Below are 22,751 nucleotides of genomic sequence, written 5' to 3' on the forward strand. Positions count from 1 at the left end.
AGCAATGCTTTGTATTCATAGATGCAAATGATTATCAGTTTTAGAATTAAAATGTCTCCAATAATACAAAACATCCTAAGATTGTAATAAATAAAGGATTCGGCTTTCTGAGCCTGTCAGCGCCCCCGCAGGAAAAGACAGGGTGGGCTCACCTACCCAGTGTTAGAGGGGTATGCAGCAACAATTTTGGCGCACTGTAGGCCTACGGTATATATGTACATACATATATATATATATATATATATATATATATATATATATATATATATATATATATATATATATATATATATATATACAATGTTAACAAATAATAAAAAGTTACAAACAGAATAAACAGTTAGAACTAGTCAGTCACCGATTCTCGTAGCCCAATCCAAGTAACAATGTTGCTACCAAACATTCAAAAGCGCTCTTTAGGTTCTACTAAATTGTAACATGGCGTGCCTTTTCACTTGCCCATTTATCTAGTTTTGCATCGAATGAAATGGTTCGTGCCACACTGTTTTCAATTGAAATGACTGCTAATTGGGTTAAGCGATCATTACTCATGTTGGAACGAAGGTATGTCTTTATCAGCTTTAGCTTGCTGAATGATCTCTCCACAGAGGCAACTGTCATAGGCATTGTCAGGAAAACTCTCAGGGCTACTGTTACATTTGTAAAATAGGTTGGTCAACATAACTTCAAACCATACCAGATGTCATCACTGGTCTCCTCTATACTTGATGCCATCGCCAACATCATGTCTGTCTCTTTTACCCCTTGCCTGTGTTCTTCTCCACTAAGACATTGTCAAACAAACATTATGTAATAGATTTTCCATATTACTTTTTCCATATCAATAACATTAATAAATTAATCTGTTGGTATCAAGTGGCTCCCTCTACACTTCCACCTAATGTTAGAACTACCTGTTGCCTTCCCCTGTCTTTCCTGATCCACCATCCTCACTCCTGAAAGAAATGAACTCACTGTTAAATAAAGCAGCCTAAATTCAATTCTTAAATCAGCCTAGTGATGGCATGATATAAGACAACTATTATGCAGTAAGGTTGTGCTGCTGTTGAAATTACATTAACATTTTGGATTTTAAAAAGTACAAATATGGCGCACACACACACACACGCATATATATATATATTAATCACAGGGTCACATCTCTCTCTTCCTTAAATGTCTGTGCTATATATATATATATATATATATATATATATATATATATATATATATATATATATACACACACACATAGCAAAGATTTTTAAAGAGAGAGAGAGAGAGAGATGTGAACCTACCATAGGGTTTAACCAAAATCTAAATGTAAATATCAGCAACATTATTTTGCATTAAGTTAGCAAACACTTGCCAGTCTGTTAACATTAATATTTATAAGCCTCCAAGTTTGCTAGCAAATCTATGCATGATTCCATGGTAAACCAGAGATATTGCATTAGTTGTTTTCCAGATTCTTGTCATTTATCGTACATGCTACCTTATATTTTTCAGTATTCAGCTCAGCAACCTCGGTTTTGCATATTCTAAGCTAGCTAGCTACACATTCTGGCTGCTACATGCCCAGTCTTAGCAAACGCTAGCTAGTCTGTTAACATGAATATTTGCGAGCTTCCAAGCACAGACGTCACACTTTAAATCCTACCTGTTGCCTTTAACCATCCACTTATTAAGCTGCTGTCGCATCCCTTGACATGCAATCTCCTTTTCCCTCTTTCTTTTTCTGTTTTTAGCCCCCGACAGCTTTTTTGCTTTATCCATCTTTGAGTTTTAACGACAACTCACTCCTGCAGCTCACTCAGCGCTCGCGATATTACCCTTCTGTCAAAATAAATTCTATGATAGAATCTTATGAGGGCGCCGGCGCCTACACTAGCCTGTTAGTCCTCTAAAATTTATATAACTTTTTTATATTTAACTTATATAAATTTTATATAAATTTATAAAACTTATATAAATGAATTTTTTTTTTTTTTTTTTTTTTTTTACCACCCCATGGTGCGGCGCCCCTATGCGCCGCATATAGCGCATACCCACTTTTTGCGCCACTGCCCCTATGCCCCAAACCAGGTTTCCCAAACGGGGGACATGTTACTTCTACCCCCTTACTTCTAGAAACGTTTTAGGAAGTAAAACATTATATTAATATATTATTTTAGAAAATTATACATGATTAGGCTATATTTAAAGTATAGGCAGCCATGCAAGGAAATAGTAGGCAGCCCCATAAATGACCTTTAGACCTATCAGAAGCCTTCGTCAACGGGTCAATTTGGCAGTGAACAGAACCATCGCACTCATGGATAACAGTACAAGCAAGGAGTTACAGACATCACCTAATGCTTTTCAGAACTACAGGGCAAACAATGTCATGTTAATGAAGGTTACTTTTAAAACATAATTGTGTTGCTGATAAGGTAATTATGTTACATCATAACTTTGTATGGAGAGTAGCACAAATTTACTTTTTCATAAAAAAATTGCCATTTCTACCGATCAGTCCATTGCATCCATTGCAGTGTGCATACTCACTCTCTCTCTCACACACATATGCAGCATGGACAGGGAGAGGGAGAGAGAGAGAGAGAGAGAGAGAGAGAGAGAGAGAGAGAGAGAGAGAGAGAGCGAGCAGCTCACTGTCTTCAAATTGAGGTGAGAGAATTGCACTGAAGCCAAAGACACAAGTTTGTTTTAAATGAAGTGACACACTTGGGTTTAAGTTGTGTTCTTGTTTTTTATTTGTTAAACCACGGATAACAATTGTAATTATCCATTTTTTTAAAACGGTAAATGATGGAAATATTTTCATGCGCAATCCCTACACTCTCTCAGAAACCCCCTGGAGTTCCCGCAGCCCTTTTCCACCAACATAGTCCGGTTCAGCTCAAACTGTTCCGTACATTTCCACTGCAGAAAAGGCCGTTCCGGGGCCGAAATCCTGGTTCCGCACTAACCCCCAAAGCTTGCTGGTCAATATGCAGGAACTGATTATGTCAGGGGACGGAGGGCGTGATTTCGTCACCACGATAAAGTTTTTAAAAACAACAACAGTAGCTACCGTCTGCAGCAAGGAGTACTTCTTTGCTCTATAACAACCATAAAAAACCCACAAAATGATCAGACATCAAAAGTGTTCAGGTAGCACGACAAAATGAGTGCTCTACTTGCGATCTGATATTTACGAAGATCCAAGATAAACTAGAGAGTTCGCAAAGGAAAAAAATACTCTACAAGAATGAACATACAGCATGAAATGATGCACGTCGCCTTCAATTGGACAATTGACCAAATCATAAACGAACTGAAAAACATTCAAGGGAGTACAGGGACCATAAGAAGGACATAAGCAAAAGCGACAGTGGACGGAGCAACGATGATTTGGACTCTGACACGACCAGCCTGCTAACTATCCAGGGCATTGAATTCAGCTTATATAACACTAACACTCGTGAAAAACAGTGAATCACTGATGTCCTTTGCAGCAGATCTCAGTAAGTTGTTGAATTTGCCAAATTCGTTAGCTTTACTTACACTGTTGTTGTTTTATTTTGTGCATTGTTTTGTTCTATAAAGAGATTTTTGACCAGCTACTCACTAAGTTTGGAAGATCGCGGCTATCTGTTAAGTAAAACGGTGGGATTCTCAATCAATATTATATGCTAAGGCACAAATCCAAATACAATTATCTGCTCACCAATGTAAATAATGATTCCAATGTAACAGTTTACAGAACTTAGCAAGATAAGCCATAGTTTATACAATAATGTAATTAACTTACCTGTTGTCTTTAGCGTAGATCTCGTCTCTGACAATATTTTGAGCAATGTAATAATGATGGATTGCATTAATCCGCATGTTTAAATATGTCCTCAAAAACAAGAGCATTTTCCAGCTCCACACAATGTGAAGCACCATGTTTGTTTATGTTTGAGGTAGTCAAGTGAAACTACCATGTAGACAGTAACCCGTTATGTCACTTTTCGGCTCTCAGGTCAGTGAAAAGGTGTGGCTGGTTTACGCTGCAGATTGCCCCAGCCATGAACCAGCAGAGAAGGAGAATCCTTGAAATTTCATTGGAAAAGGACTAACACGACCCCCAGAGTTTCAGAAACTCCTTGGGAAACCCTTCACTGGCTGTTTGTCCAGGAGATGGCACTCATCAGATGGCTCACTAGGCGGGGAAACCCTCTGTCTTTCTCCCCAAGTGGTGCACATGCGCAGTTTCACAGTGGGTGTTGCAGACGGATGGGCTTCCGTCTACATTTCACACGCACACCCCCGAGCTTTTGGAGAATATTTATGTCGACAGTTGTAAAAGATTCTGCCCATGTTCTAAGGGGGAAATTTCTTCTCTTAGCAAGCATGCAATTCGCCCTGTCCCTAAATCAGACATGATTGTGGGGTTTGACGCTGCTGCGTCAAGGTATGAGAATTCTAGCACAGATAGATGACTGGCTCATACATATGCCTTGGCTCAACACATACAGGCTCTGGGGTTTTCTATAAAACACAAAAAGTATGTTCTATTTCCCTGCCAACAGATAACGTTTCTAAGTGTGAAGCTCAACTCCACTCGAAACCGAACTTATCTGTCATGACAGAGAGTAGCTGTGTTTCCTAACTGTCTTACTCATTTCAGCAGGGCAACAAACTGAGCTTTCGCATGTTATTGTAAGCAATATCTGGAGTTACTGGCTGTTTTTCTAGACCCAAAACATTTTCTCTAAATACTGAGATCAGCATGTTCTGATACGAACGAACAACACAACGGTTGTGTCATATGTACACAGACAAGGGGGGACATGGTCCCTCAGTCTATTACAACTGTCTTGCAAGTTTTTGATGTGGTGCAACAGACATCTGCTATCTCTCAGTGCGACACATGTACCGGGTGACTTGAACATGGGGCGGATCTCCTCTCCAGGGAAGGACCCCATGTCAGGGAATGGCGCATTCACCTTTGAATTATGTGTAGTTAGAGAAACATTATTCCCTATCAGTGTGGCATTGTGCACATTCTAACAGTCTTACAAGAATTGTATGATCAGTGCCATGTTTATTTTGCTGTATTTTCAGCATGTCATGAGGGAAGTAATGGCAATTCGCCTGGTGCACACTTCTTATCAATAACATTTTTGAAGGATCCCCTTTGGATCTGTCCTTTTTGTAAAACGCACTTTGTGATCCACCGTTTGAGCTGGGGGACCTGAATGTAGGGGTGGATCTCCTCTCCAGGGAATGACCCTGCATCGTTCAACCCGAAGTGGTTTCTCATATCTGGGATTGGTTTGGCAAGGCCAACGTAAATCTCTTCACATAGTGAGAAAACACACATTGTCATATGTTCTTGGACAGTGTGTCAAGATGGTTTATCACTAATTTTCATAGCCCCTCATTGGCCGTTGAAAACATGGTACATCATCAGCCTTCTGATAGTATAGCCATGGTGTCTTCGATTACCCAAAGATCTCCTCACCCAAGCAAGTTGGAGTCTGTGGATTTAAACATTTTATCCAACAAGACTTCGCTTCTTTTAACTTTAAGGACTACTGAGGGGGTCAGTGATTCACATGCTCTATCGGTGCACCAATCCTGCTCTCAGTTTGCAATCAATGTGGCCTGTGTCAAATAGATCCATGTCCTTTGGGTTTATAGCTATGGTGATTGCATGCTTTGTGTCCTGTGTGTGCTTTTGTTTTACCCCAATATTGGTTATTAAAGCAGCATGAAACTGATTCTAGACTTATATATATATATATATATATATATAAACTTTTGTCTGCATCAGGTGACGTTTTGTCCAATATGCTTACAAATATGCTATAAATACAATTACATTAAAGACAAGACACAACAGTTAACTTGGTTACTTGGTCAAATTGTTCTGTTCTTATGGACAACATTCTATCCCCCTCACGTCTGAAATTATTGCTACGCCCTTGATTATATCTAATGATTTAGTGAAGACTTGGAAATCTTTTTTTTAAGACTTTTTCCTTCTTCCGATCAACCTAATCATGAGAATTTGTTGCTGCCAGTGACTCATACAATCATCAAAGTTTGCAAATGAACTGCTATGCTCTGGCACAGTGTTGGATGAAAAGCGCCAGTGCCAAATGTGCACATAATTAAGCTTGTTCCGTGTTTAGATGCGAGTTATTATAATACCATAATAATATCATAGATCATCATCAAAATCATCAACAAATGCCACATGATAACTTGCTTGTTGTCACAGTAAAAACATGAGTGTAGAGTAGACTTTGCCACATTGTGTTTGTGACCAAAGATGGCTGAAATACAGCTCGGGTGACAATCTATTAAGATGAGCCAAAAAGTTTATCATAAAATAGAATAATGCAGCGGCCCCATAGACATTCTCTTGGTGGTACACTGTCAAGGAGATAAGAGGCATTTTTTTTATTGATGTCTATGGAGGAAATGCTTCAGTGTGCTGAATAAACTGCTTTTGTGAGGAAACCGCAAATCACTTACTGAATTGATTGTCTGCTAATCTTCAACATGATTTAAACTAAACAATCCTTTTGTAATGAACCATGTGTTACCAGGATACAATTACCGTTTTATAAGAGAAGACATCTGTGACAGGTGCGACAGGTAGGTGTCAGATTATGGCTCTCCCTATTCATTTGTATGGTATCCGCAAACGGTGATTGACTGTCATAACATGTTAGTTGACCATTATGCTCTCTTCTATGATAAAGCCATGGAGGTTGTTATCTCAGTAAATAAAATCTGTCATGTAGGTTGGTTGAGCAGCTCTGTCTCTTAAAATACTGACCAGTGGGTTTTAACCTTTGCATTTACACATACACATTTTCTGTATGAAACCGACAATGTAAAAACATTAGCCCTTTGACAAAGTGCAGGACTTTGGTTTTTATTGAAAGTGACGTCACCCCCCTCCCCCTCCCCCTGTATTTAACGCCCTCATGTGGCTAAGGCTCTTCACTAGCCACAATTTGATTGAGGTTTTTAATATAATGTTCCATTATAATAGCCAGCCTTTTAATATTAAAAAGTCTAAGTGCCTTACATTTTTGGCTTGATATGTTGAAACCAGCTAAATGATTGCGTTTTAATAATATAATATTGCAAAATTTATCGTTATGATTTGAAGTATTTAATTGGCAATTGTAGGTTACGCCCCTTAAGACCAGACTGTTTAACTGGTAGAAAGCATCCGTTTTTAATGAAGGCTGCAGAAGACAAAAGTTTGCGTGACTGCAGTGTAAATTTTAAATGAAACAGAGCACTTATCCTCAAAACGTTTTGACAATAGCCTACATTTACTACTCAGCAGCTGCAGAATTTGCTGACAGGCTGCACAAAAACAATGAGCAATGAATGAATCAGTAGGGTGATAAAAGAATGAAATAGGGTATAGATGCAGCCATTTCCTGCTTTCCAAACGGTTTACATCAGCCTCCAAAGGGCACTTCGAAGGGAGAACATTATGATAGCCATGCTGCCTGTGAGATCGTTTGAAACAGAATTTCCAATAAACCTCTTAAAAGGTGAGTTCTAATAATTATTGTTTTGAGCCTCGCACCTTTCAGTCTTGCGAAGCTCTCACCGTGGATGGATGATAAACTCTTCCAAGTGAATGGTGCATAGGAATAATCGCTTGTGAGTGGAACGCACCCATTAAGTCGTGCAGGCACGTTAAATCGTTTGTCCAATCAGCCTCGAGTGTTAGATTGATTAGCGCATTAGTCATCAGCAGTAAATTAGCTACAGCCTGTGAAGCGCACCAGACACGTGTTTGAGCAGTACAGCAGGTAAGAGACACATGCGTTCATTATCAGCACCTACAATATAACTCCGATTTAAATCGACATTCATTTCACACGTATATCTCCTAGATGTCTGTTTTAGATAGCTACTTATTTTACATTTCCAAGATGTCACTCCTTTAGCTTAAAATGGCTTCCATTCACACAAACATTTTACAATTAAAGCAAATGAACTCAACAGCCAGATAAGCTCTCTCTCTCTCTCTCTCTCTCTCTCTCTTAAAGTACTTTATTGGCATGATTGTGTTTACATACAATATTGCCAATGCATTAATACACAAAACATAATGACAAGACAAATAATAATAAGATAGAATTAAAATAAGGTGCCAGGTAATGAATCAAATCAAATAATAAAAAAAAAACTATAATAACAATATACACTTTACAATATAAAATATGCATTTAACACTACATTATAAACATAAGAATAAAAGTAGGCTACTGTGAATGAAGTACATTTAAGGCATTGACTGGTTTCGGAGGGTGTGCAGCTCAAAAAGCAATTTAGCTGCAACTGATGCATGATCCTCCCCCAGTAACACCAGCATCTGATCTGTTTCTGCCAAACTGGAAAACTGTGGCATGATGTTTGAGAGTTTGTGGAGGTATCTCTCTCTCACCTCTGTAAATTTCTCACAGTGAAGGAGAAAGTGTGTCTCTGTCTCGACCTCACCCGTGTCACAGTGAGCACAGACTCATTCTTCCTTTGGAAGCCATGTTTGTCTGTGTCTGCCTTTTTCTATGGCCAGACTGTGATCACTGAGTCTGTATTTGGGGAGGATCCGTCTCTGTTTTGGATCTCTTACAGTGTGCAGATATTCTGCCAGATTAAATGTTTTGTTTACGGCCCGATAACATTCCAATTTGCTTTGGTTTTTACTTTCATTTTCCCAATGGTCCAAATATGAATTTTTGCTTTCTTTTATGATTTGGTTTATTCTGATCTGGTTTTGTTCAGCAGTGCTGGTCTGAAACTGGTGTTAGTTAGTTGTTAGTGGGTTTGTGAGTTTCAGAGCCAGCTGACAAAGGGGACTGGTTTTAGGCTTCAGCTCTTGGGTTTTAAGGGCTTTATGTTGCAGTGTGTTAGGGGAACTTGAATTTAGGTGTGTCCAACATTTGAGGGATCGTTTTTCAATATGTATAATAAGGGGGTATCTGCCTAGTTTGGCCTGGCATGCATTAGTAGGTGTTCTAATCTTAACTCTTGGAATGTTTCTACAGAATTCTGCATGCAGGGATTCTGTGGGGTGTTTGTCCCATCTTGAGTAATCTGCCATACAGAGGGGACCCCAAACCTCACTTCCGTACAGGGCAATAGGCATTATAATACTATCAAAGATCTTACACCAGATTGTTACAGCAATGTCAACTTTGGTAACATTATTTCCCCCCCCCCCCCCCATCCCCATATTCCCATTTACTGAGCCAGGGCTGTGTACAAACATTCCACATTTTTGGAATTTGACAGTGTATTGGATTTAAATGACTTACTCAACCTTTTAATGTGCTGTAAGCGATTTCAGCCTTTTATTTTTTATTTCGATTAGCCACGCCCTCTCTTAAAAAAAACCCGAACTCCAAAGATCCCAAAATATGAGCTTTATTGAACAAAATAGCGCCCTCATAGCGCCACTGTTATGAACAACATGGCATAAAAATGCATTATGCCTCAAGTCGCTGCAACTGCAATAGCCTACTATGAGAACATGCAAAAGATTATCTGGTAAAAAGCGTCATTGACCGTAGACACATTTTTGTTTGCTGTTTACCGGTGAGATATCTCGGGACACTTATTTTTTTAATGTATTTCTGGGAGTAGGAACATTTTTGCATACCTCCTTTATGAAAAAAATGGCTTACTGCACCTTTAATTCGAGCGTTGTTTGAAAGGTAAGTCCAATAAACTTGCACCAGTTCTCAACGTGTTGTCTATGTGTTCTAAAGACGATTAGCAGACTGATAATCAGGGTTAAGTTTTTACCCGTCTATTGTAGTTTTAACCCCTGCAACGGAAGAGATTCGTTCTAATCCAACTTGTTTTTTCTGTCTCGCTGAGCGCCCAGAGATCGGCTTTATCAACTAAATCCCTCAAAGCCCTTACCTTAAATAATCCACATATCCACATGCTATCAGTTTTCTCTGTTCAGTTCAGTTAACGATAATTACAATTGATATGAATAAAATATTGATGTATTTAAATATGATTTAATTTAGCTCATTATGATGACAAGGATTAGGTCATATTGCTTAGAATTAAATGAATACATTAAAAATCTTAGATTATTTTCTGTAAAATAATAAAAATGAAACCATAAAACTGAGGCATGCATTTGAAGCCTATATTCATACAAAAGAACTCTTGTAATTATTTTCTGGTTGTGTTGATTGAATGTTCATCTGTTTATTGAAATTTGCATTTGTTTATTTTATATGCTCATTTGATCTGCTACTGTTTGTGCTTTCTAGATTGAATACACGCATTCACGGACATCTTTTTTTTTTTTAACACAATTTCACGTTGTGTAACACGCACACACTATCGTTCAAAAGTTTTGAATCACTATGAATTTTTTGATGTGGTAGAATTTTGTTTAGCAAGGATGCTTTAAATTGATCAAGATGTTTTTTAACAGTAACTTTGTTCATCTAAGTATTCTTGCAGCAATGCCTTGGGCATTCTAACTGTCGGTGTGTTTGAGATCTTCAGGTGAAGTTTTATCCCATGCTTTGCAGCACTTGGCAAAAATGGGACACTTAAGATTTTCCAACCAAGCTTTTCAACTCAACTCTTCAAACGTTGATTCATTCATCTGTTATAGTCTATTATTTTGTAATTTACCACTCAATACTTGAAGTTCTGGCATACATTCTACCCTTTTCATCTTATGTTAAATTTTCAGAATATTCCAGAGTCCTATTTTCAGTGTTGCAGATTAAACTGGTGTCAGGCATGTCTTCTGTTCATTGAAGCACATTTTATGAGTCTATTACAGACTGTACTTATCCTCTTGTTGTTGTGCATCTTCAAGGTTCACTTCCCTCTTTATCTGGGTCAGATCAACCATGTAGATTGTTAATGTCTTAATGTAGATTTCAATATTTCAATAGCTTTCATCTCAAAGAACAACAGACCAATGCTTTTATATATATATATATAAATTTAACAAAGTTGTATTATAAAACTTAGTGTAAACTACGCTCAGTTAACTCGCATTTTTAAGTTAATCTGATCATAATATTTTAGTATTCGTGATGAATTAAAACATAAAAAAAAAAAAAATCTTAATTGTGGTGATCTTGATTTCCACCATATGAGTGTCAGCCCCACCAAATTGCCAATTATTTGGGCTAACCTAAATGCATATTTTTATTGATATCACCTAAACCCCCCATGCATTTCCTTTGAAGCTCTGACATTAAAAGACTTGCAGTAAACTTAAGCGAATGCTTCTTATCAATATTCACACATTATTCCATATTTATTCACATTTTTATCAAATTATCAAGCCAAAAAGCTGTGAGAGCACACTACAGTTGTCAGATGGGGAATTATTCTGCCACAAATGACTTTATCGGGAACGAACGACATTAAACTGAACATGCTCAAAAGTTATTCTACATTCAAGACAAAACTTGACATTGTATGTTCTCGCTGTTTAGTCTCACTTTAGAGTTTGTCTGACAAAAAAAAAAAAAATGTTTTACAGTGGGGTAAAGTGACAAGAAATGCAAGTGTGGGCTACGGAATAATTCAGCAACTGATTAAAAAAAAGACACAGAATTGTGATTTCTTCATTGGCACAACCGTTTTCAGCTGTTCTCACAAAAATAAATGTTTCTTGAGTAAACTACCAAATTAGCACGTTATAATAATTTCTTCAGGATTTCATGGCACATTATTTTATTAGACTGGAGTAATAATTGGTGAAATATTTAAAACCGTTGTTTCAAGAAGTTAATGATTCAGATCAAGAAGATTTTCAGCATTTGGAAAGATTTTTATTTAAAGTACCCAAGAAGAGAACTCAAAATATGAATATGTACACATTACTTTAATTTATTAAACTGAAATCGTCAATGAAAGTAAACACTAAATATTTGTATTAATGTAATGTAAATTGAAATGCATAACTCTTAAAGGGGTAACATTTTTGTGAGAAGCATCAATTTCTTTCAAGAACAATTTTTTTTGTTTAATTTTTTAACCTGCGTTTATTATAGGCCTAATGACGAGGAATTCGTTTTTAAGATATTTTAGAAAACTGACACGCATATTACATTTTGTTTTTTTTAATTACATAGTTTAGATATTAATTAAAAAAAATTGTTTTAGATGGAGTAGAATGTTCACTTTTCTCTCTCACCGATTAACTTGTCAAAATACCCGAATCTGACATATGAATTCGGATCATAGGCTACTGGTTCGTGAATGTGTTTGCTCTGTTATGATCTTTTATAATGTAAAATATATTCATTTTAATCCTGCATTTATTTAAAACAAAACAAAAATCGTCCATCCTGCACTTGACCATTTTCATTTTTTTTAATATAATTTAAATTGTATTTACCAATCTGTGATTTAATGTGTTGTGGAGGAAGCTCCATAAATTAGGACATGTCAGCGAAAGGTCTGTTTTTAAGTGCAAATGTATATGCTGATGTTTATCATGTCCCCATCCCTCCCCCGTGGAGATCAGGCCTCGCGCCTTATTCTCGCGTCCATTATGCAGCGGGATTGACATGAAACTGTGAATTGTTTGCTGCTCAAATAGTTGACCTGGAGCCAGCAGTCTGAGGGGTTAAGGAGCGACAGTCCTTTCCACCTCCCCCTTTACACCCACCGACATCAACATGACAAAGCACTGGGGGGGTCCTGCCTTGTTGGTACCACCCGTGATCACTACAGGCGCAAGATCGCAACGCGACCATCTCATCGAATTCAGATCCGGTCATGCACATCTGAACACAAGCAGAGATTTAGCATTTACCCCCGGCTGGCATTGCTCCACCAACCCACCGTTGGAGGAGTTCACCGTCAGGCGCTCCGTGGGAAAAGTGATGGCACAGGACTCGTGTTATGCGTCTACGGTATTGGAACAGAGCTCATGGCAACTCCAGGATGGAAAATCCAGCGGAGGAAAAAAGAAGAACTATCAGCGTTATCCCAAACCACCCTATTCCTACCTAGCCATGATCGCAATGGTCATCCAAAACTCTCCAGAGAAGAAGCTCACGTTATCAGAGGTAGGCCAACTTCAGATGCGTAAAACCATTCCTGCACGCGTAAAAGTGTTTTTTTTTATTTCTTTTTTTAATTTTTTTCTTTGTCAATCATAAAAGAATGCTCATGGCGTTTCGTATTTATCATTCGGAACCAATCCTAAAGAAATTGGGAATCAAACAATTATGCGCGTTAAACATGGTTTTATCACTACTATCTAATAATAATCTTTGAGTACGTAAATTTAAGGTCACATTATCTTTGAAGACTACAGGATCTTAAGAGTTTTCAATCATAAATTGGTCTGGAAATACTTTGGTACAACAGTGGTTTTATTCTGTGGCAGCAATTCAGCTTACGTTTTTAAATATTTGATGGGTAGGGCCTATTTATTTTATTTTTTATTTCAGCGTAAAGATTTTGGTTACTTTCAGGATGTTAATAAATTATTCTTGTTTAAGAATTGTAGAATTGGTGCAAAATGAAGAGATTCGATTTGCATTCCTTTGGGATTAACATGGGAATTACCTGCACCATTTGCATTAAACCTAATCATGCACGTATCTATAGTATAAAAGTAGATTTTACATGTAAAAAGTGAAGTATATTTTGGTGTGTGGTGGGAGTACCCAGACATGCCTTAACTCTGTAATCTGTCTGGTATCTGGATCTGAAAGGGGTTGTGTTGTGAATAGTGAAAGCTCTGACTGATACTATATCATGCTGATCACTGTGACTGGAATCACACTGTGCCGCAATTACTGCGCGATTGTTCCAAAATGTAGCAACGCGTAACAATCCACCATCGTACTTAACAGTTTGCTGATTTAATTTAAGAGTGACCCATGTAATTGGAAACACGTTTCACAGCTATACTTGTAATATCCCGTAGTTAAATTGAGACGCTAAAGATAAAATGGCAATTTTTTTTTTTTAAATCGACCGAATTGGCATAATTCTTTTTAGATCAAAATGAAATTTTACCACATGTAAAAAAAGTATTCGTTTTTGTAATATTCATTGTTAAATGCTAATAATAATCTTAAAAGCTTACTCCTAGTGTTTAAGTTTTTACTATTGTGTAGAAAAATAACTTTTTGTTTAAAAATGTATGCAGTTCTAATTCTTATGACTATTGATGTATGCAGAAAGTTCAAAACATTCTGTGCGGAAAGTAATAGGACACACAGAATTGGCTCTTTTAATTTATAATATTTAGTTGTCTAAATATGTGCTATTACTGTGAGTTTGACTATCGGTATGTATTTTTCTCTGGGCAGATACTGAAGGAGATCAGCGCTCTGTTTCCGTTCTTCAAAGGGAATTATAGAGGCTGGAGGGACTCCGTCCGACACAATCTGTCCTCATACGACTGCTTCATCAAGGTGTGTGTTTTGACTTCATGTGAGTCATGAGTATAGACAGTCACTTCATTATCAATAAGATATTATCTAATTTTCTCTTTAGGTGCTGAAGGATCCTGGTAAACCTCAGGGTAAAGGAAACTTCTGGACCGTAGAAGTGAGCAGAATTCCACTGGAGCTGCTGAAAAGACAAAATACAGCAGTGTCCCGTCAGGATGAAACCATCTTCGCTCAGGATCTTTCGCCATACATCTTTCAAGGTTGTGTTCAGTCCAACAAGTCTACAGTGTCCGCTGACCCCTCTTTACCCCTTGTCTCCACCCATCAGAGTTCGCCCCCATCAGAGGACCCCTACCGGCCCAAACTCGACTCCACATTTGCAATTGACACTCTCCTGCACAGCCTCAGACCGGCAAGTTCTGCAGGGGAAGGTCTTCGAGAGAGGGACAGCTGGCCAATAGAGCCTTGCACTGCCTCTCCACCACAACCATGTAACATCTCTTACAACAGCAGTTCGTCAGCAAGCTCTGCCAGTCCTGCATCTGATCTGTCAGATGAGGACTGGAGAGGTCTGACGCGTGTTGGGAAACGGTCGAGCAACCAAAAATCGTCTTCAGATGGATTCGACTCCTGCCTGCCACCAAACAAAAACACCAAACGTGGCTCCACCCCTCCATGGGAGCTCCCGACCTCTTATGCCAAGTATACACCCCCCAATGCAGTGGCCCCTCCTAGCATGCGCTTTAATGGAAACCCATTCATGCCGCTGGGCAGTCTTCCGTTCTATGGTTACAGCGGTGCACACATCAGCGGCAATCACCTGATCACGACTGTTGGTCACACGTACTGGCCCATCCTCCCAAGCGGATCAGTGTCCCTACAACCTCCGTCCCTCCTCGTCGACTTGGACAGCATGCTGCAATCTGTTCCGCCCAATAAGAGCGTGTTCGATGCGCTCTGTCCTACCAGTCAGACTTCTCACCCACCTCCAAACCAGTACACCCTTCAGAATGGACCTTCCCTGTGCAAATATTCTCTTTAAGCTGTCTAAATCCATCCAGACTACTGGATAACATGGTTTCCGATCTGTGGCACTGTGCAAGTTTGCAACTAATAATCCTGCTACTCCAATATACTCTGATATTTGCAACAAAATGCTCCTTTTGGAATGGTTTCAGGGAAATCTGTGAGAAAATCTAAAACTGAATTGTTAATGACCTGTTAAAGTAAGACAATATTGACCAAACACTTTGTCCTGTCAATATTTGCACTATTGTAATGTATAGTTAGTTTTAACCCCCATCCAGTCCCAGAACATTCTTTTAAACAACGACTACCTCGGCTCATTAACTTCAGTCTCAAGATTACCTTTTTTGCTGCTCTTGTGTTAGAAATGTCTTTTTAATGTTTTGTGATCATATGAGGCAATACTTGAAGAAACTAACCGATATGCACAGGACAAGCAATTTGATATTTTTAATGTTTTTTTTTATTTTTTTTTTAACCTGCCTACAATTGACCACAAATGGATAAATTGTTGGAATGTTTATGTGCCAATGTTTGTTTCTGAAACCTTAATAATCTTTTAAGACATATAAATGTCACACTTTTTCATGTTTTGGTTTTAACAGGGTAAACCTTTTTTGACTGTGCCTTTTTTTTTTTTTTTTTATGGATCAAAAGTTCTGTTTGTTTAAAGGGTTATCTGACCCACCCCCACGCACAAGTGATTGCAGTGGAGTGTTATCTTGGGGTCCGATAAAACAGATCTGATGAGCTGCAGTCTAGTGTGATTTTTCTCTGTCCTGCAGTCACTGTATCTGGAATTTGAGGTGTATTTTGTGTACTTTTTTTATGTTGTTATCATTGCACCTCTATAGGAGCTCAAAAGGGATTTCATGAATGAATATGCTTGTGTAAAGTGTCATTTATTTCTAATTTGCTCTTCACTAGCTTTAAAAAGTAAAGCAACCGTGTTCTGTTGTGGTCTTTTAATCAGTGGTCTATGGTTGTGTTTCTCCGTCTGGTGTACATCATCGTCACCTCCTGTGGTTTTGTTCACCCTGAACAACATCATTCACCCCCTGCCCCCTGTGTGACTCTTTGGATTGTAATCTGTGTCTTGATTTACTGCATTAGTGACTGGTTATTATTTAACTAAAGACTTTGTTTGGATTTGTAATTTTTTTTTTTTTTATTATTTTTGTATTATTGCATTACTGCAATATTACAGCATAATACAGTTACATGTGTGTCAAACAAGTAATTTTAGGGTCACAGAATTTAAATATTTTAAAAGAAAATGAGGCCTTAAGTCAGGATCACTAATCTTCCTTGCATTTTGATATTAATTTCAAGACAAGCACATTTCCCCACACCCATGTTAAATACAATTTATTTTTCACATAACAGTAATCTGAAGTGGGGATGATGATGCTTGACCGTTATGAAAATAATGTCACAATGCAACACTTTTTTTTTTTATCTAAACTTTTCTTATGGGCCTGTATTTTTGTATATATTTTTACTCTTGGAAAGACTAACATTTATACAAAAATATATTACATATAAAAGAACACAAACACACTTTAAAAGAGAGTAAGTGGTGTTTATTTCATCGGTCTTCACAATACATTTTTCTGAAATAATTGTACAACTCTATGCATTAGTAAAACTATTTTCAATCTACCTGTGAATTCAGCACATGAATTTGAAAGACGTTATTGAATGTAAAACCAAATAAATGCTATTAAAAAAAAAAAAAAAAAAGGAATTGTAAAGATGTTTGATTTTCAGGGTTTCTCTTCCTCTCTGATGGCTAATTCAGACAGTGGTGTTCAGAGGGAAGGTTGTGACCTCTGTCCTGCTCATCCCCACATCCATATCCACCTCCACCAGGAGTGAACAAACTGAACATGTCCTGTCAATGTACATGAAAGGTTATGTAAGTAATTCTAAAAGCCGCCATTAAAAAACCCACAAAAAAAACAAGATGGTTCAAGAGAAACCATTTGCCTTAATGTTAACCTATAAAAATGAAAAAGTGGTATTTAACTTCAATTGAAAAAAATATATAAATATTAGTATATGTTGTAATTAACAATAACCAAGATTATCAAGTGCTGTAAAAGTATTGTTCATTGTTAGTTCATGTTAACCACTGTAGCTAACTAATGTAAACAACCTTATGCAAATTGTTGCCTAAAAATCCTATCATAATGTTAAAATCAACATGAGTGTTTGAATCCCTTTTTACTTCTGTAATGTGATGTTTTCTGAGTCAAACAAGATGAAAATGTAAGGTGGGACTTGAAAAGTTGTTTCAGATGTCAAGCATGTTATTTCAAGGGATTGAAGATGATGTGAGGTGAAATAATGCCAAAAAAACACATATTCCTGTTGCTTTGTGTTCACTGATTTGACTCAAACAGCACAGTTCATTTAATGAACTACTCTTAAAAAGACTCAAGTTATTGGTTGTTTTGAATCAGTCTGATGAATCATTCAATCTAATGAACTCACTGAATCAGAGCAGTTTCTGAATCGCAAGTCTTTTAATCTTGTCTTATTACAAATTTGGAAGTTATTGATAGATCCTTCACTGCAAAAACAGAATTTTGTAGGAAACACTGCCATCCTTAACTCTATATTTAAAGGGAATAAGTTGAGATGCACTGAGAATCGTTTTGGAATCGGATTGTGACTCCCTAAATTGAATTGTAAAGCTGTGCCCTCACTGCATGATTTTGTTCTTGCAAACTTCCGAGGTCTGTGAAAAAAATCCCAGATCACAGTCAAAATGTTGCTTGCTACAATCAGCGATGCTCGTTAAGTATAAGCAGTCCATCTAGTCTTGAGCTGTCACAGACGCTTCGATATTTTCAAGAATGTTTAATATTATTGCCACACAATCTTGTAATGTGAGCGATGCAGCCTCAACGGAGAACTGATCCAGCCAAACAAAATTAAGGAATTACAACAAATATGAGTTAAGAACAAGTCACACATAGGATTACCAACTTTCTACCAGCCAAATATGAGCCATTTTTTATTTTACACAATCTTTTGTGTTTGATCGTAAGAACAAAAGAACGAAGCAGCAATCAATGGCGAAAGACTACATTTTTCAGTTAAATGGGAACATTATAATGTCCCTAATAATGAGAACATTAAGCCATTCTTTACGTTTTTTTTTTTATGTCTTAAAAGACTACCAAATAAACATGGTCTTCCAGGGCCACATTCTTGGTACATTAAGTAAACAGTGTTATAGTTTTAGATAATATTCATCCTCCCTGGTTTGTCATTTTTATTTTTTGTTGTAATACATTAAAGCCAAATTAAGGATTCCTTTCAATAGGGTAACTTTGACACAGTGTCAGAAGCTGATGCTCTGGGAGTTCCCTTTAGGGGTCATGACTTTGAAACCCTATACCATCCCACCAATTTAATTATCTGGTGAAGCCTATGTTGACATCATCATGAGCATACAAGCAGAAGCCTTTTATATAATCAGAATTTTCCTTTTTCAGTGCAGCGTAGACTTCACTTGTGGTACTGAAACAATAAACCATTGCTTTGCTCAGCATCTTGTAACTGGTAAGCGGGAACAAGTTCAATTCTTCTCCATGCATGTGCCAGCAAAGACGCACCTATTCAAAACTCATCTGGGTTTGTAGTGTTTACATTGCAAACTAAAAGAGACCACTTGCTTGAAGTTATTTCTTTTTTAAAGACAGAAATGTTTCGCAAGAATTTATCCATCTGGCTGAGGGGCATGAGCACTGTTTTCTAACAGCTAATTGAGACCAAATGCATTTAACGGAGCACATAAAACTCATGACACTTGGCTCTAGTGGCTCACTTTCGTTCTGAAAGCAGAAGCCGCTCCTCTCCCCTCCTGCTTGCTCCTCTGTGGCTTCCAAGGGACCATATGAGTAAGACACGAGAGGAGGGGATATTTTAGAGTGTGGAGAGTTTAGGAGAGTTTGTCGCAGGATCAAGCATCCTTTTTCACTGAATTAAGCAGCTGCCCATTCAGTGCTTTCTATAGCGTGGGCTGAGATTGATTGTGCTCATGGCGAACACATGAAATTCAATAGGCTTTGCTTTTGGCAAACACTTTCATTCTGTAAGCTAAAGCAACTCCCCTCTCCTCCTGCTAACGCTCCTCATTGTGTCCTGAGATGCGAGAGGATGGGTTATAGAGCATGGAGATTTTAGGAGGGTTTTTTTTTTGGTATGCGTCCATTTTCTCCATATGAAGCGGCTTCAACTAAGTGTGACAATCGGCACCTCACAATCGCTGCATGTAAGACACAATCAAGTTTGGAGAAGATGAAAGGGATGCTGTGGCGTGGGGACGTGGTCATGTGTTGGTCTGCGGGAGAGAGAAGGAGGAATCAGAATGGTTCATAATTAACCCTAACACCTGTCTCTTGTTATAGATCTGCGGAGGGAGACATAAAAGGGACGCCGAGTGTCCAAAGAGGGGAGAGAGTGACCTGGAAGCCGATAGTGCTTAACCTTTGTTTTGATTCTGACGGTGACTGTCGATTATGATTGTGTGTTAGACTGAAGAAATTAAAGACTGACCTTGAACCTGCTTCGCTTTCTCCTGACTCCTCCATTGCCCCGAACAAAGAGCTTTTTACAGATGCTTACTGGGCTCTCATTAGTGAAACATGGTCTCAAAGAATCTCATAATCTCTTGAGAAGTTGAAGCTCCATCCCCCTGAATTCTAGAGTATCTGCCACTTTAGAGGGGTGTATGCTACCCCCAACAAATAGTAAAGAGCAGGTGGCCAAGCTGCAAATACATAAATAACTGAGATCTACATGTTGAACCATATTTTCAAAAGATCTCAACACTCCACTCTCATATAGGTCACCGAGTGTAGTAACCCCCCTCACAATCCACTCTGACTAGCAGAAAGCGGACTTTTATGTAATTTTGGGTTCATCCATATACTCAAGGCAATATTTAAATAAAAACTCTGGACACTTTTGTCCATACCGCTTGCAAATGCAAGATAACGGGGTGTGACTTCACTTCCCCAGCTTGTTTAATAGAAAGTCTTTGCAATGGCAAAATAGGAGCAAGAACATCCTGTTCAATACAAAACCAGGGAGGGGCTCTCTCAGGTGGAAGTGTCCAATGAGCCAAATGTCTGAGACTGAATGCATAATAAAACAAATACTTGGGTAGGCCTAGCCCACCTGTGTCAATTGGCCTATGTAATTTATTGAAACGTAATCTGGGATGCTTACCATTCCAAATAAAGGACTTCGCTATGCTATCAAATTACTTGAAATAAGAGAGGGGGACATCTAGGGAGTGACTGTAGCAGGTAGTTGAATTTTGGAATACAACTCATTTTAATAACATTAACCTTCCCAATCATAGATAAATGTAATGAAGCCCACCTGCCTACAATTTTTTTGGGAATAAAATACCCAAATACTTAATGCCCTGTTTAGGCCACTGGAAGGTGCCCGGCTAAACAGCCATTACTGGGCAGTACATCAATCAATCAAATAATCATCTTCCTTTCTTATTGCGGTTGCGAATGGTTCCAGGGCAAGACAGAACAATAATGGGGAAAGAGGGCAACCCTGCTGGGTGCCCCTGTCCAGAGTAAAATAATCTGAAATTAATCAATTTGTTGGTACCGCCGCTTCTGGGTGTCTATAAAGTGACTTAATCCACCAGTAAAAGTATTCTCGAACCCGTAGATTTCCAAAATCTTAAAAAAATTATCCCATTCTACCATATCAAATGCCTTTTTGGTGTCAGGTGAGATGGCAGCAACTGGAGTCTTACATTGATGAGACACTTGATGTTATCAGAAGAGCTGCAGCATGAATAAACCCCACCTGATCTATATGTATAAGAGATTTCATAACTTAATCGGTTAGCCACATTTTTTGACAATATTTTTATGTCTAGCTGGATCTGGAAAATTGGACAGTAACTTTTATACTTTCTTGGATCTTTGTCCTTTTTAAGAATCAGACTGATCCAGGCTTGTGTCATGGTTGGCAGAAGCTTTCCATTCTTTAGTGATTCCGTATAAACTTCTAGCAAAATTGGAGCCAGTTCTGAAGCATAAGATCTAAAAAAATTCAGCGGCAAAGCAATCTGGCCCCTTAATTACCTCGCAAAGCTCCTCCAAGGTTATCTCAGATTCAAGAGAATTTTTTAACTGAGTTTTGGATGTTCTAATGGTTCCACAAAGTTTCTAATATCTTCATCAGTAGACAAAGACATGGAACTATAGAGATTAAGATAGAATTCTTTAAAAGCATTATTAATATCAATGGTCGAGGTAAATATTTCCCCACCAGCAGATTTCATTGAGGGGAATGGTAGAAAAAGACTCTCTCTGCTTTATATATCTAGCCAAAAGCTTCCATGCCTAATCCCCCAATTCAAAATATCAGGTCTTGCCCTGAATAAAAACTTCACCTTCTGCAACAAAATTTTTATTATTTCTGTATTTCAATCAGGTCAATTCTCTGAGGCCATGAGACGACATTTGGCGCTTCAGCTCTGCCTCTTTAATATACCCTTCCAGTTCCATGAGTTCTCATGCTTTGAATTTTTTGGTGAATGAGGCATAATTTATGATCCAACCCCTAAGAACTAAGTGCCTAACAAGCCATGCTCACAGAGGATACTGAGGACCAATTAGTTTCCATATAAACATTGATTTCAGCCATCAAATGCCATTCTTAAGCCCAGGGAAGGTTATGCGCCCAAAGTGCTGGAAACCCCTTTAGGGCTCAGGCCCTACAAACATTCCCCCCCTCCCTTTGAGATGGATGAGGCTAAAAGACTACTCATTTACTACTATTGTGCTCGCATATGACTTGCAGAGGCATACAATGTCCCATGGGCATAAAAGCTCATTCGACCAGGAGTATATTTGACAAAATGCTCCAGTTTTAATTCTCCTGTTTTTGACAAAAAAAACATGTCAAAAGGTGTGCGCAAATTCTCAGTGATCTTCCTTGATCTCCCCCACCCATTACATTCACTTGGTCTGTTAGTCAACTTTGAAAAAAAATCGGACTCTATTATTATTTCAAAGTCAGACTAAAGCATTGACTTAACATGAGATTTTAAAAAGACTTATTAAAATGATTATTATTTTAGCCCAACTAAAACCGAACTTTAAAACAACAATAACACACAGAAGTCAGCATGGTTCCATTACTATAGGATTGGCCACATTATACGGACAAGCGGTATCTCCTATAAGAAATCTTTGCATCGGCTCAATTGTGTTTACCTTCCCTTGTGGTATGACTGAAACTATAAAGTAATTG

General features: G+C 38.0%; 3 protein-coding genes across 4 annotated transcripts in view; 1 reads left to right on the plus strand and 2 right to left on the minus strand.

The window, feature by feature from the left end:
• Positions 1-3,905, minus strand: part of ppp1r16a (protein phosphatase 1, regulatory subunit 16A) — a 55,777-nt gene extending 51,872 nt beyond the window's left edge. Inside the window, exon 1 of one of the 2 annotated variants that reach the window (XM_052102946.1) lies at positions 3,794-3,905. The gene's annotated coding sequence lies outside the window, so the exon portion shown is untranslated. Of the gene's footprint in view, positions 1-1,660; positions 1,807-3,793 lie in introns of those variants that run through there. The other variant, XM_052102945.1, reaches the window with a different exon arrangement.
• An 8,756-nt stretch (positions 3,906-12,661) lies between these two features.
• foxh1 (forkhead box H1) lies at positions 12,662-15,462 on the plus strand. The gene is made up of 3 exons (XM_052102949.1): positions 12,662-13,079; positions 14,337-14,441; positions 14,524-15,462. The coding sequence occupies exons 1-3, from the start codon at positions 12,687-12,689 to the stop codon at positions 15,460-15,462; spliced, it is 1,437 nt and encodes a 478-aa protein (XP_051958909.1). The 5' UTR covers positions 12,662-12,686.
• Positions 15,463-16,993: 1,531 nt separating this feature from the next.
• oplah (5-oxoprolinase, ATP-hydrolysing) overlaps positions 16,994-22,751 on the minus strand; it is a 72,700-nt gene continuing 66,942 nt past the window's right edge. The window contains exon 27 of the mRNA XM_052102935.1: positions 16,994-17,340. Coding sequence (XP_051958895.1) covers positions 17,239-17,340 — 102 coding nt within the window. The 3' untranslated portion in view covers positions 16,994-17,238. The remainder of the gene's footprint in view (positions 17,341-22,751) is intronic.

This window comes from Xyrauchen texanus, chromosome 33, assembly GCF_025860055.1.
Source record: "Xyrauchen texanus isolate HMW12.3.18 chromosome 33, RBS_HiC_50CHRs, whole genome shotgun sequence".
Taxonomy (NCBI): Eukaryota; Metazoa; Chordata; class Actinopteri; order Cypriniformes; family Catostomidae; genus Xyrauchen; species Xyrauchen texanus.

Bases quoted from the DNA above. Each gene is read 5' to 3' on its own strand.
- foxh1 (XM_052102949.1), top strand. From the start codon at position 12,687: ATGACAAAGCACTGGGGGGGTCCTGCCTTGTTGGTACCACCCGTGATC. The intron at 13,080-14,336 runs GTAGGCCAACTT...TTCTCTGGGCAG, and splicing joins AGAAGCTCACGTTATCAGAG to ATACTGAAGGAGATCAGCGC. The intron at 14,442-14,523 runs GTGTGTGTTTTG...TTTTCTCTTTAG, and splicing joins CATACGACTGCTTCATCAAG to GTGCTGAAGGATCCTGGTAA.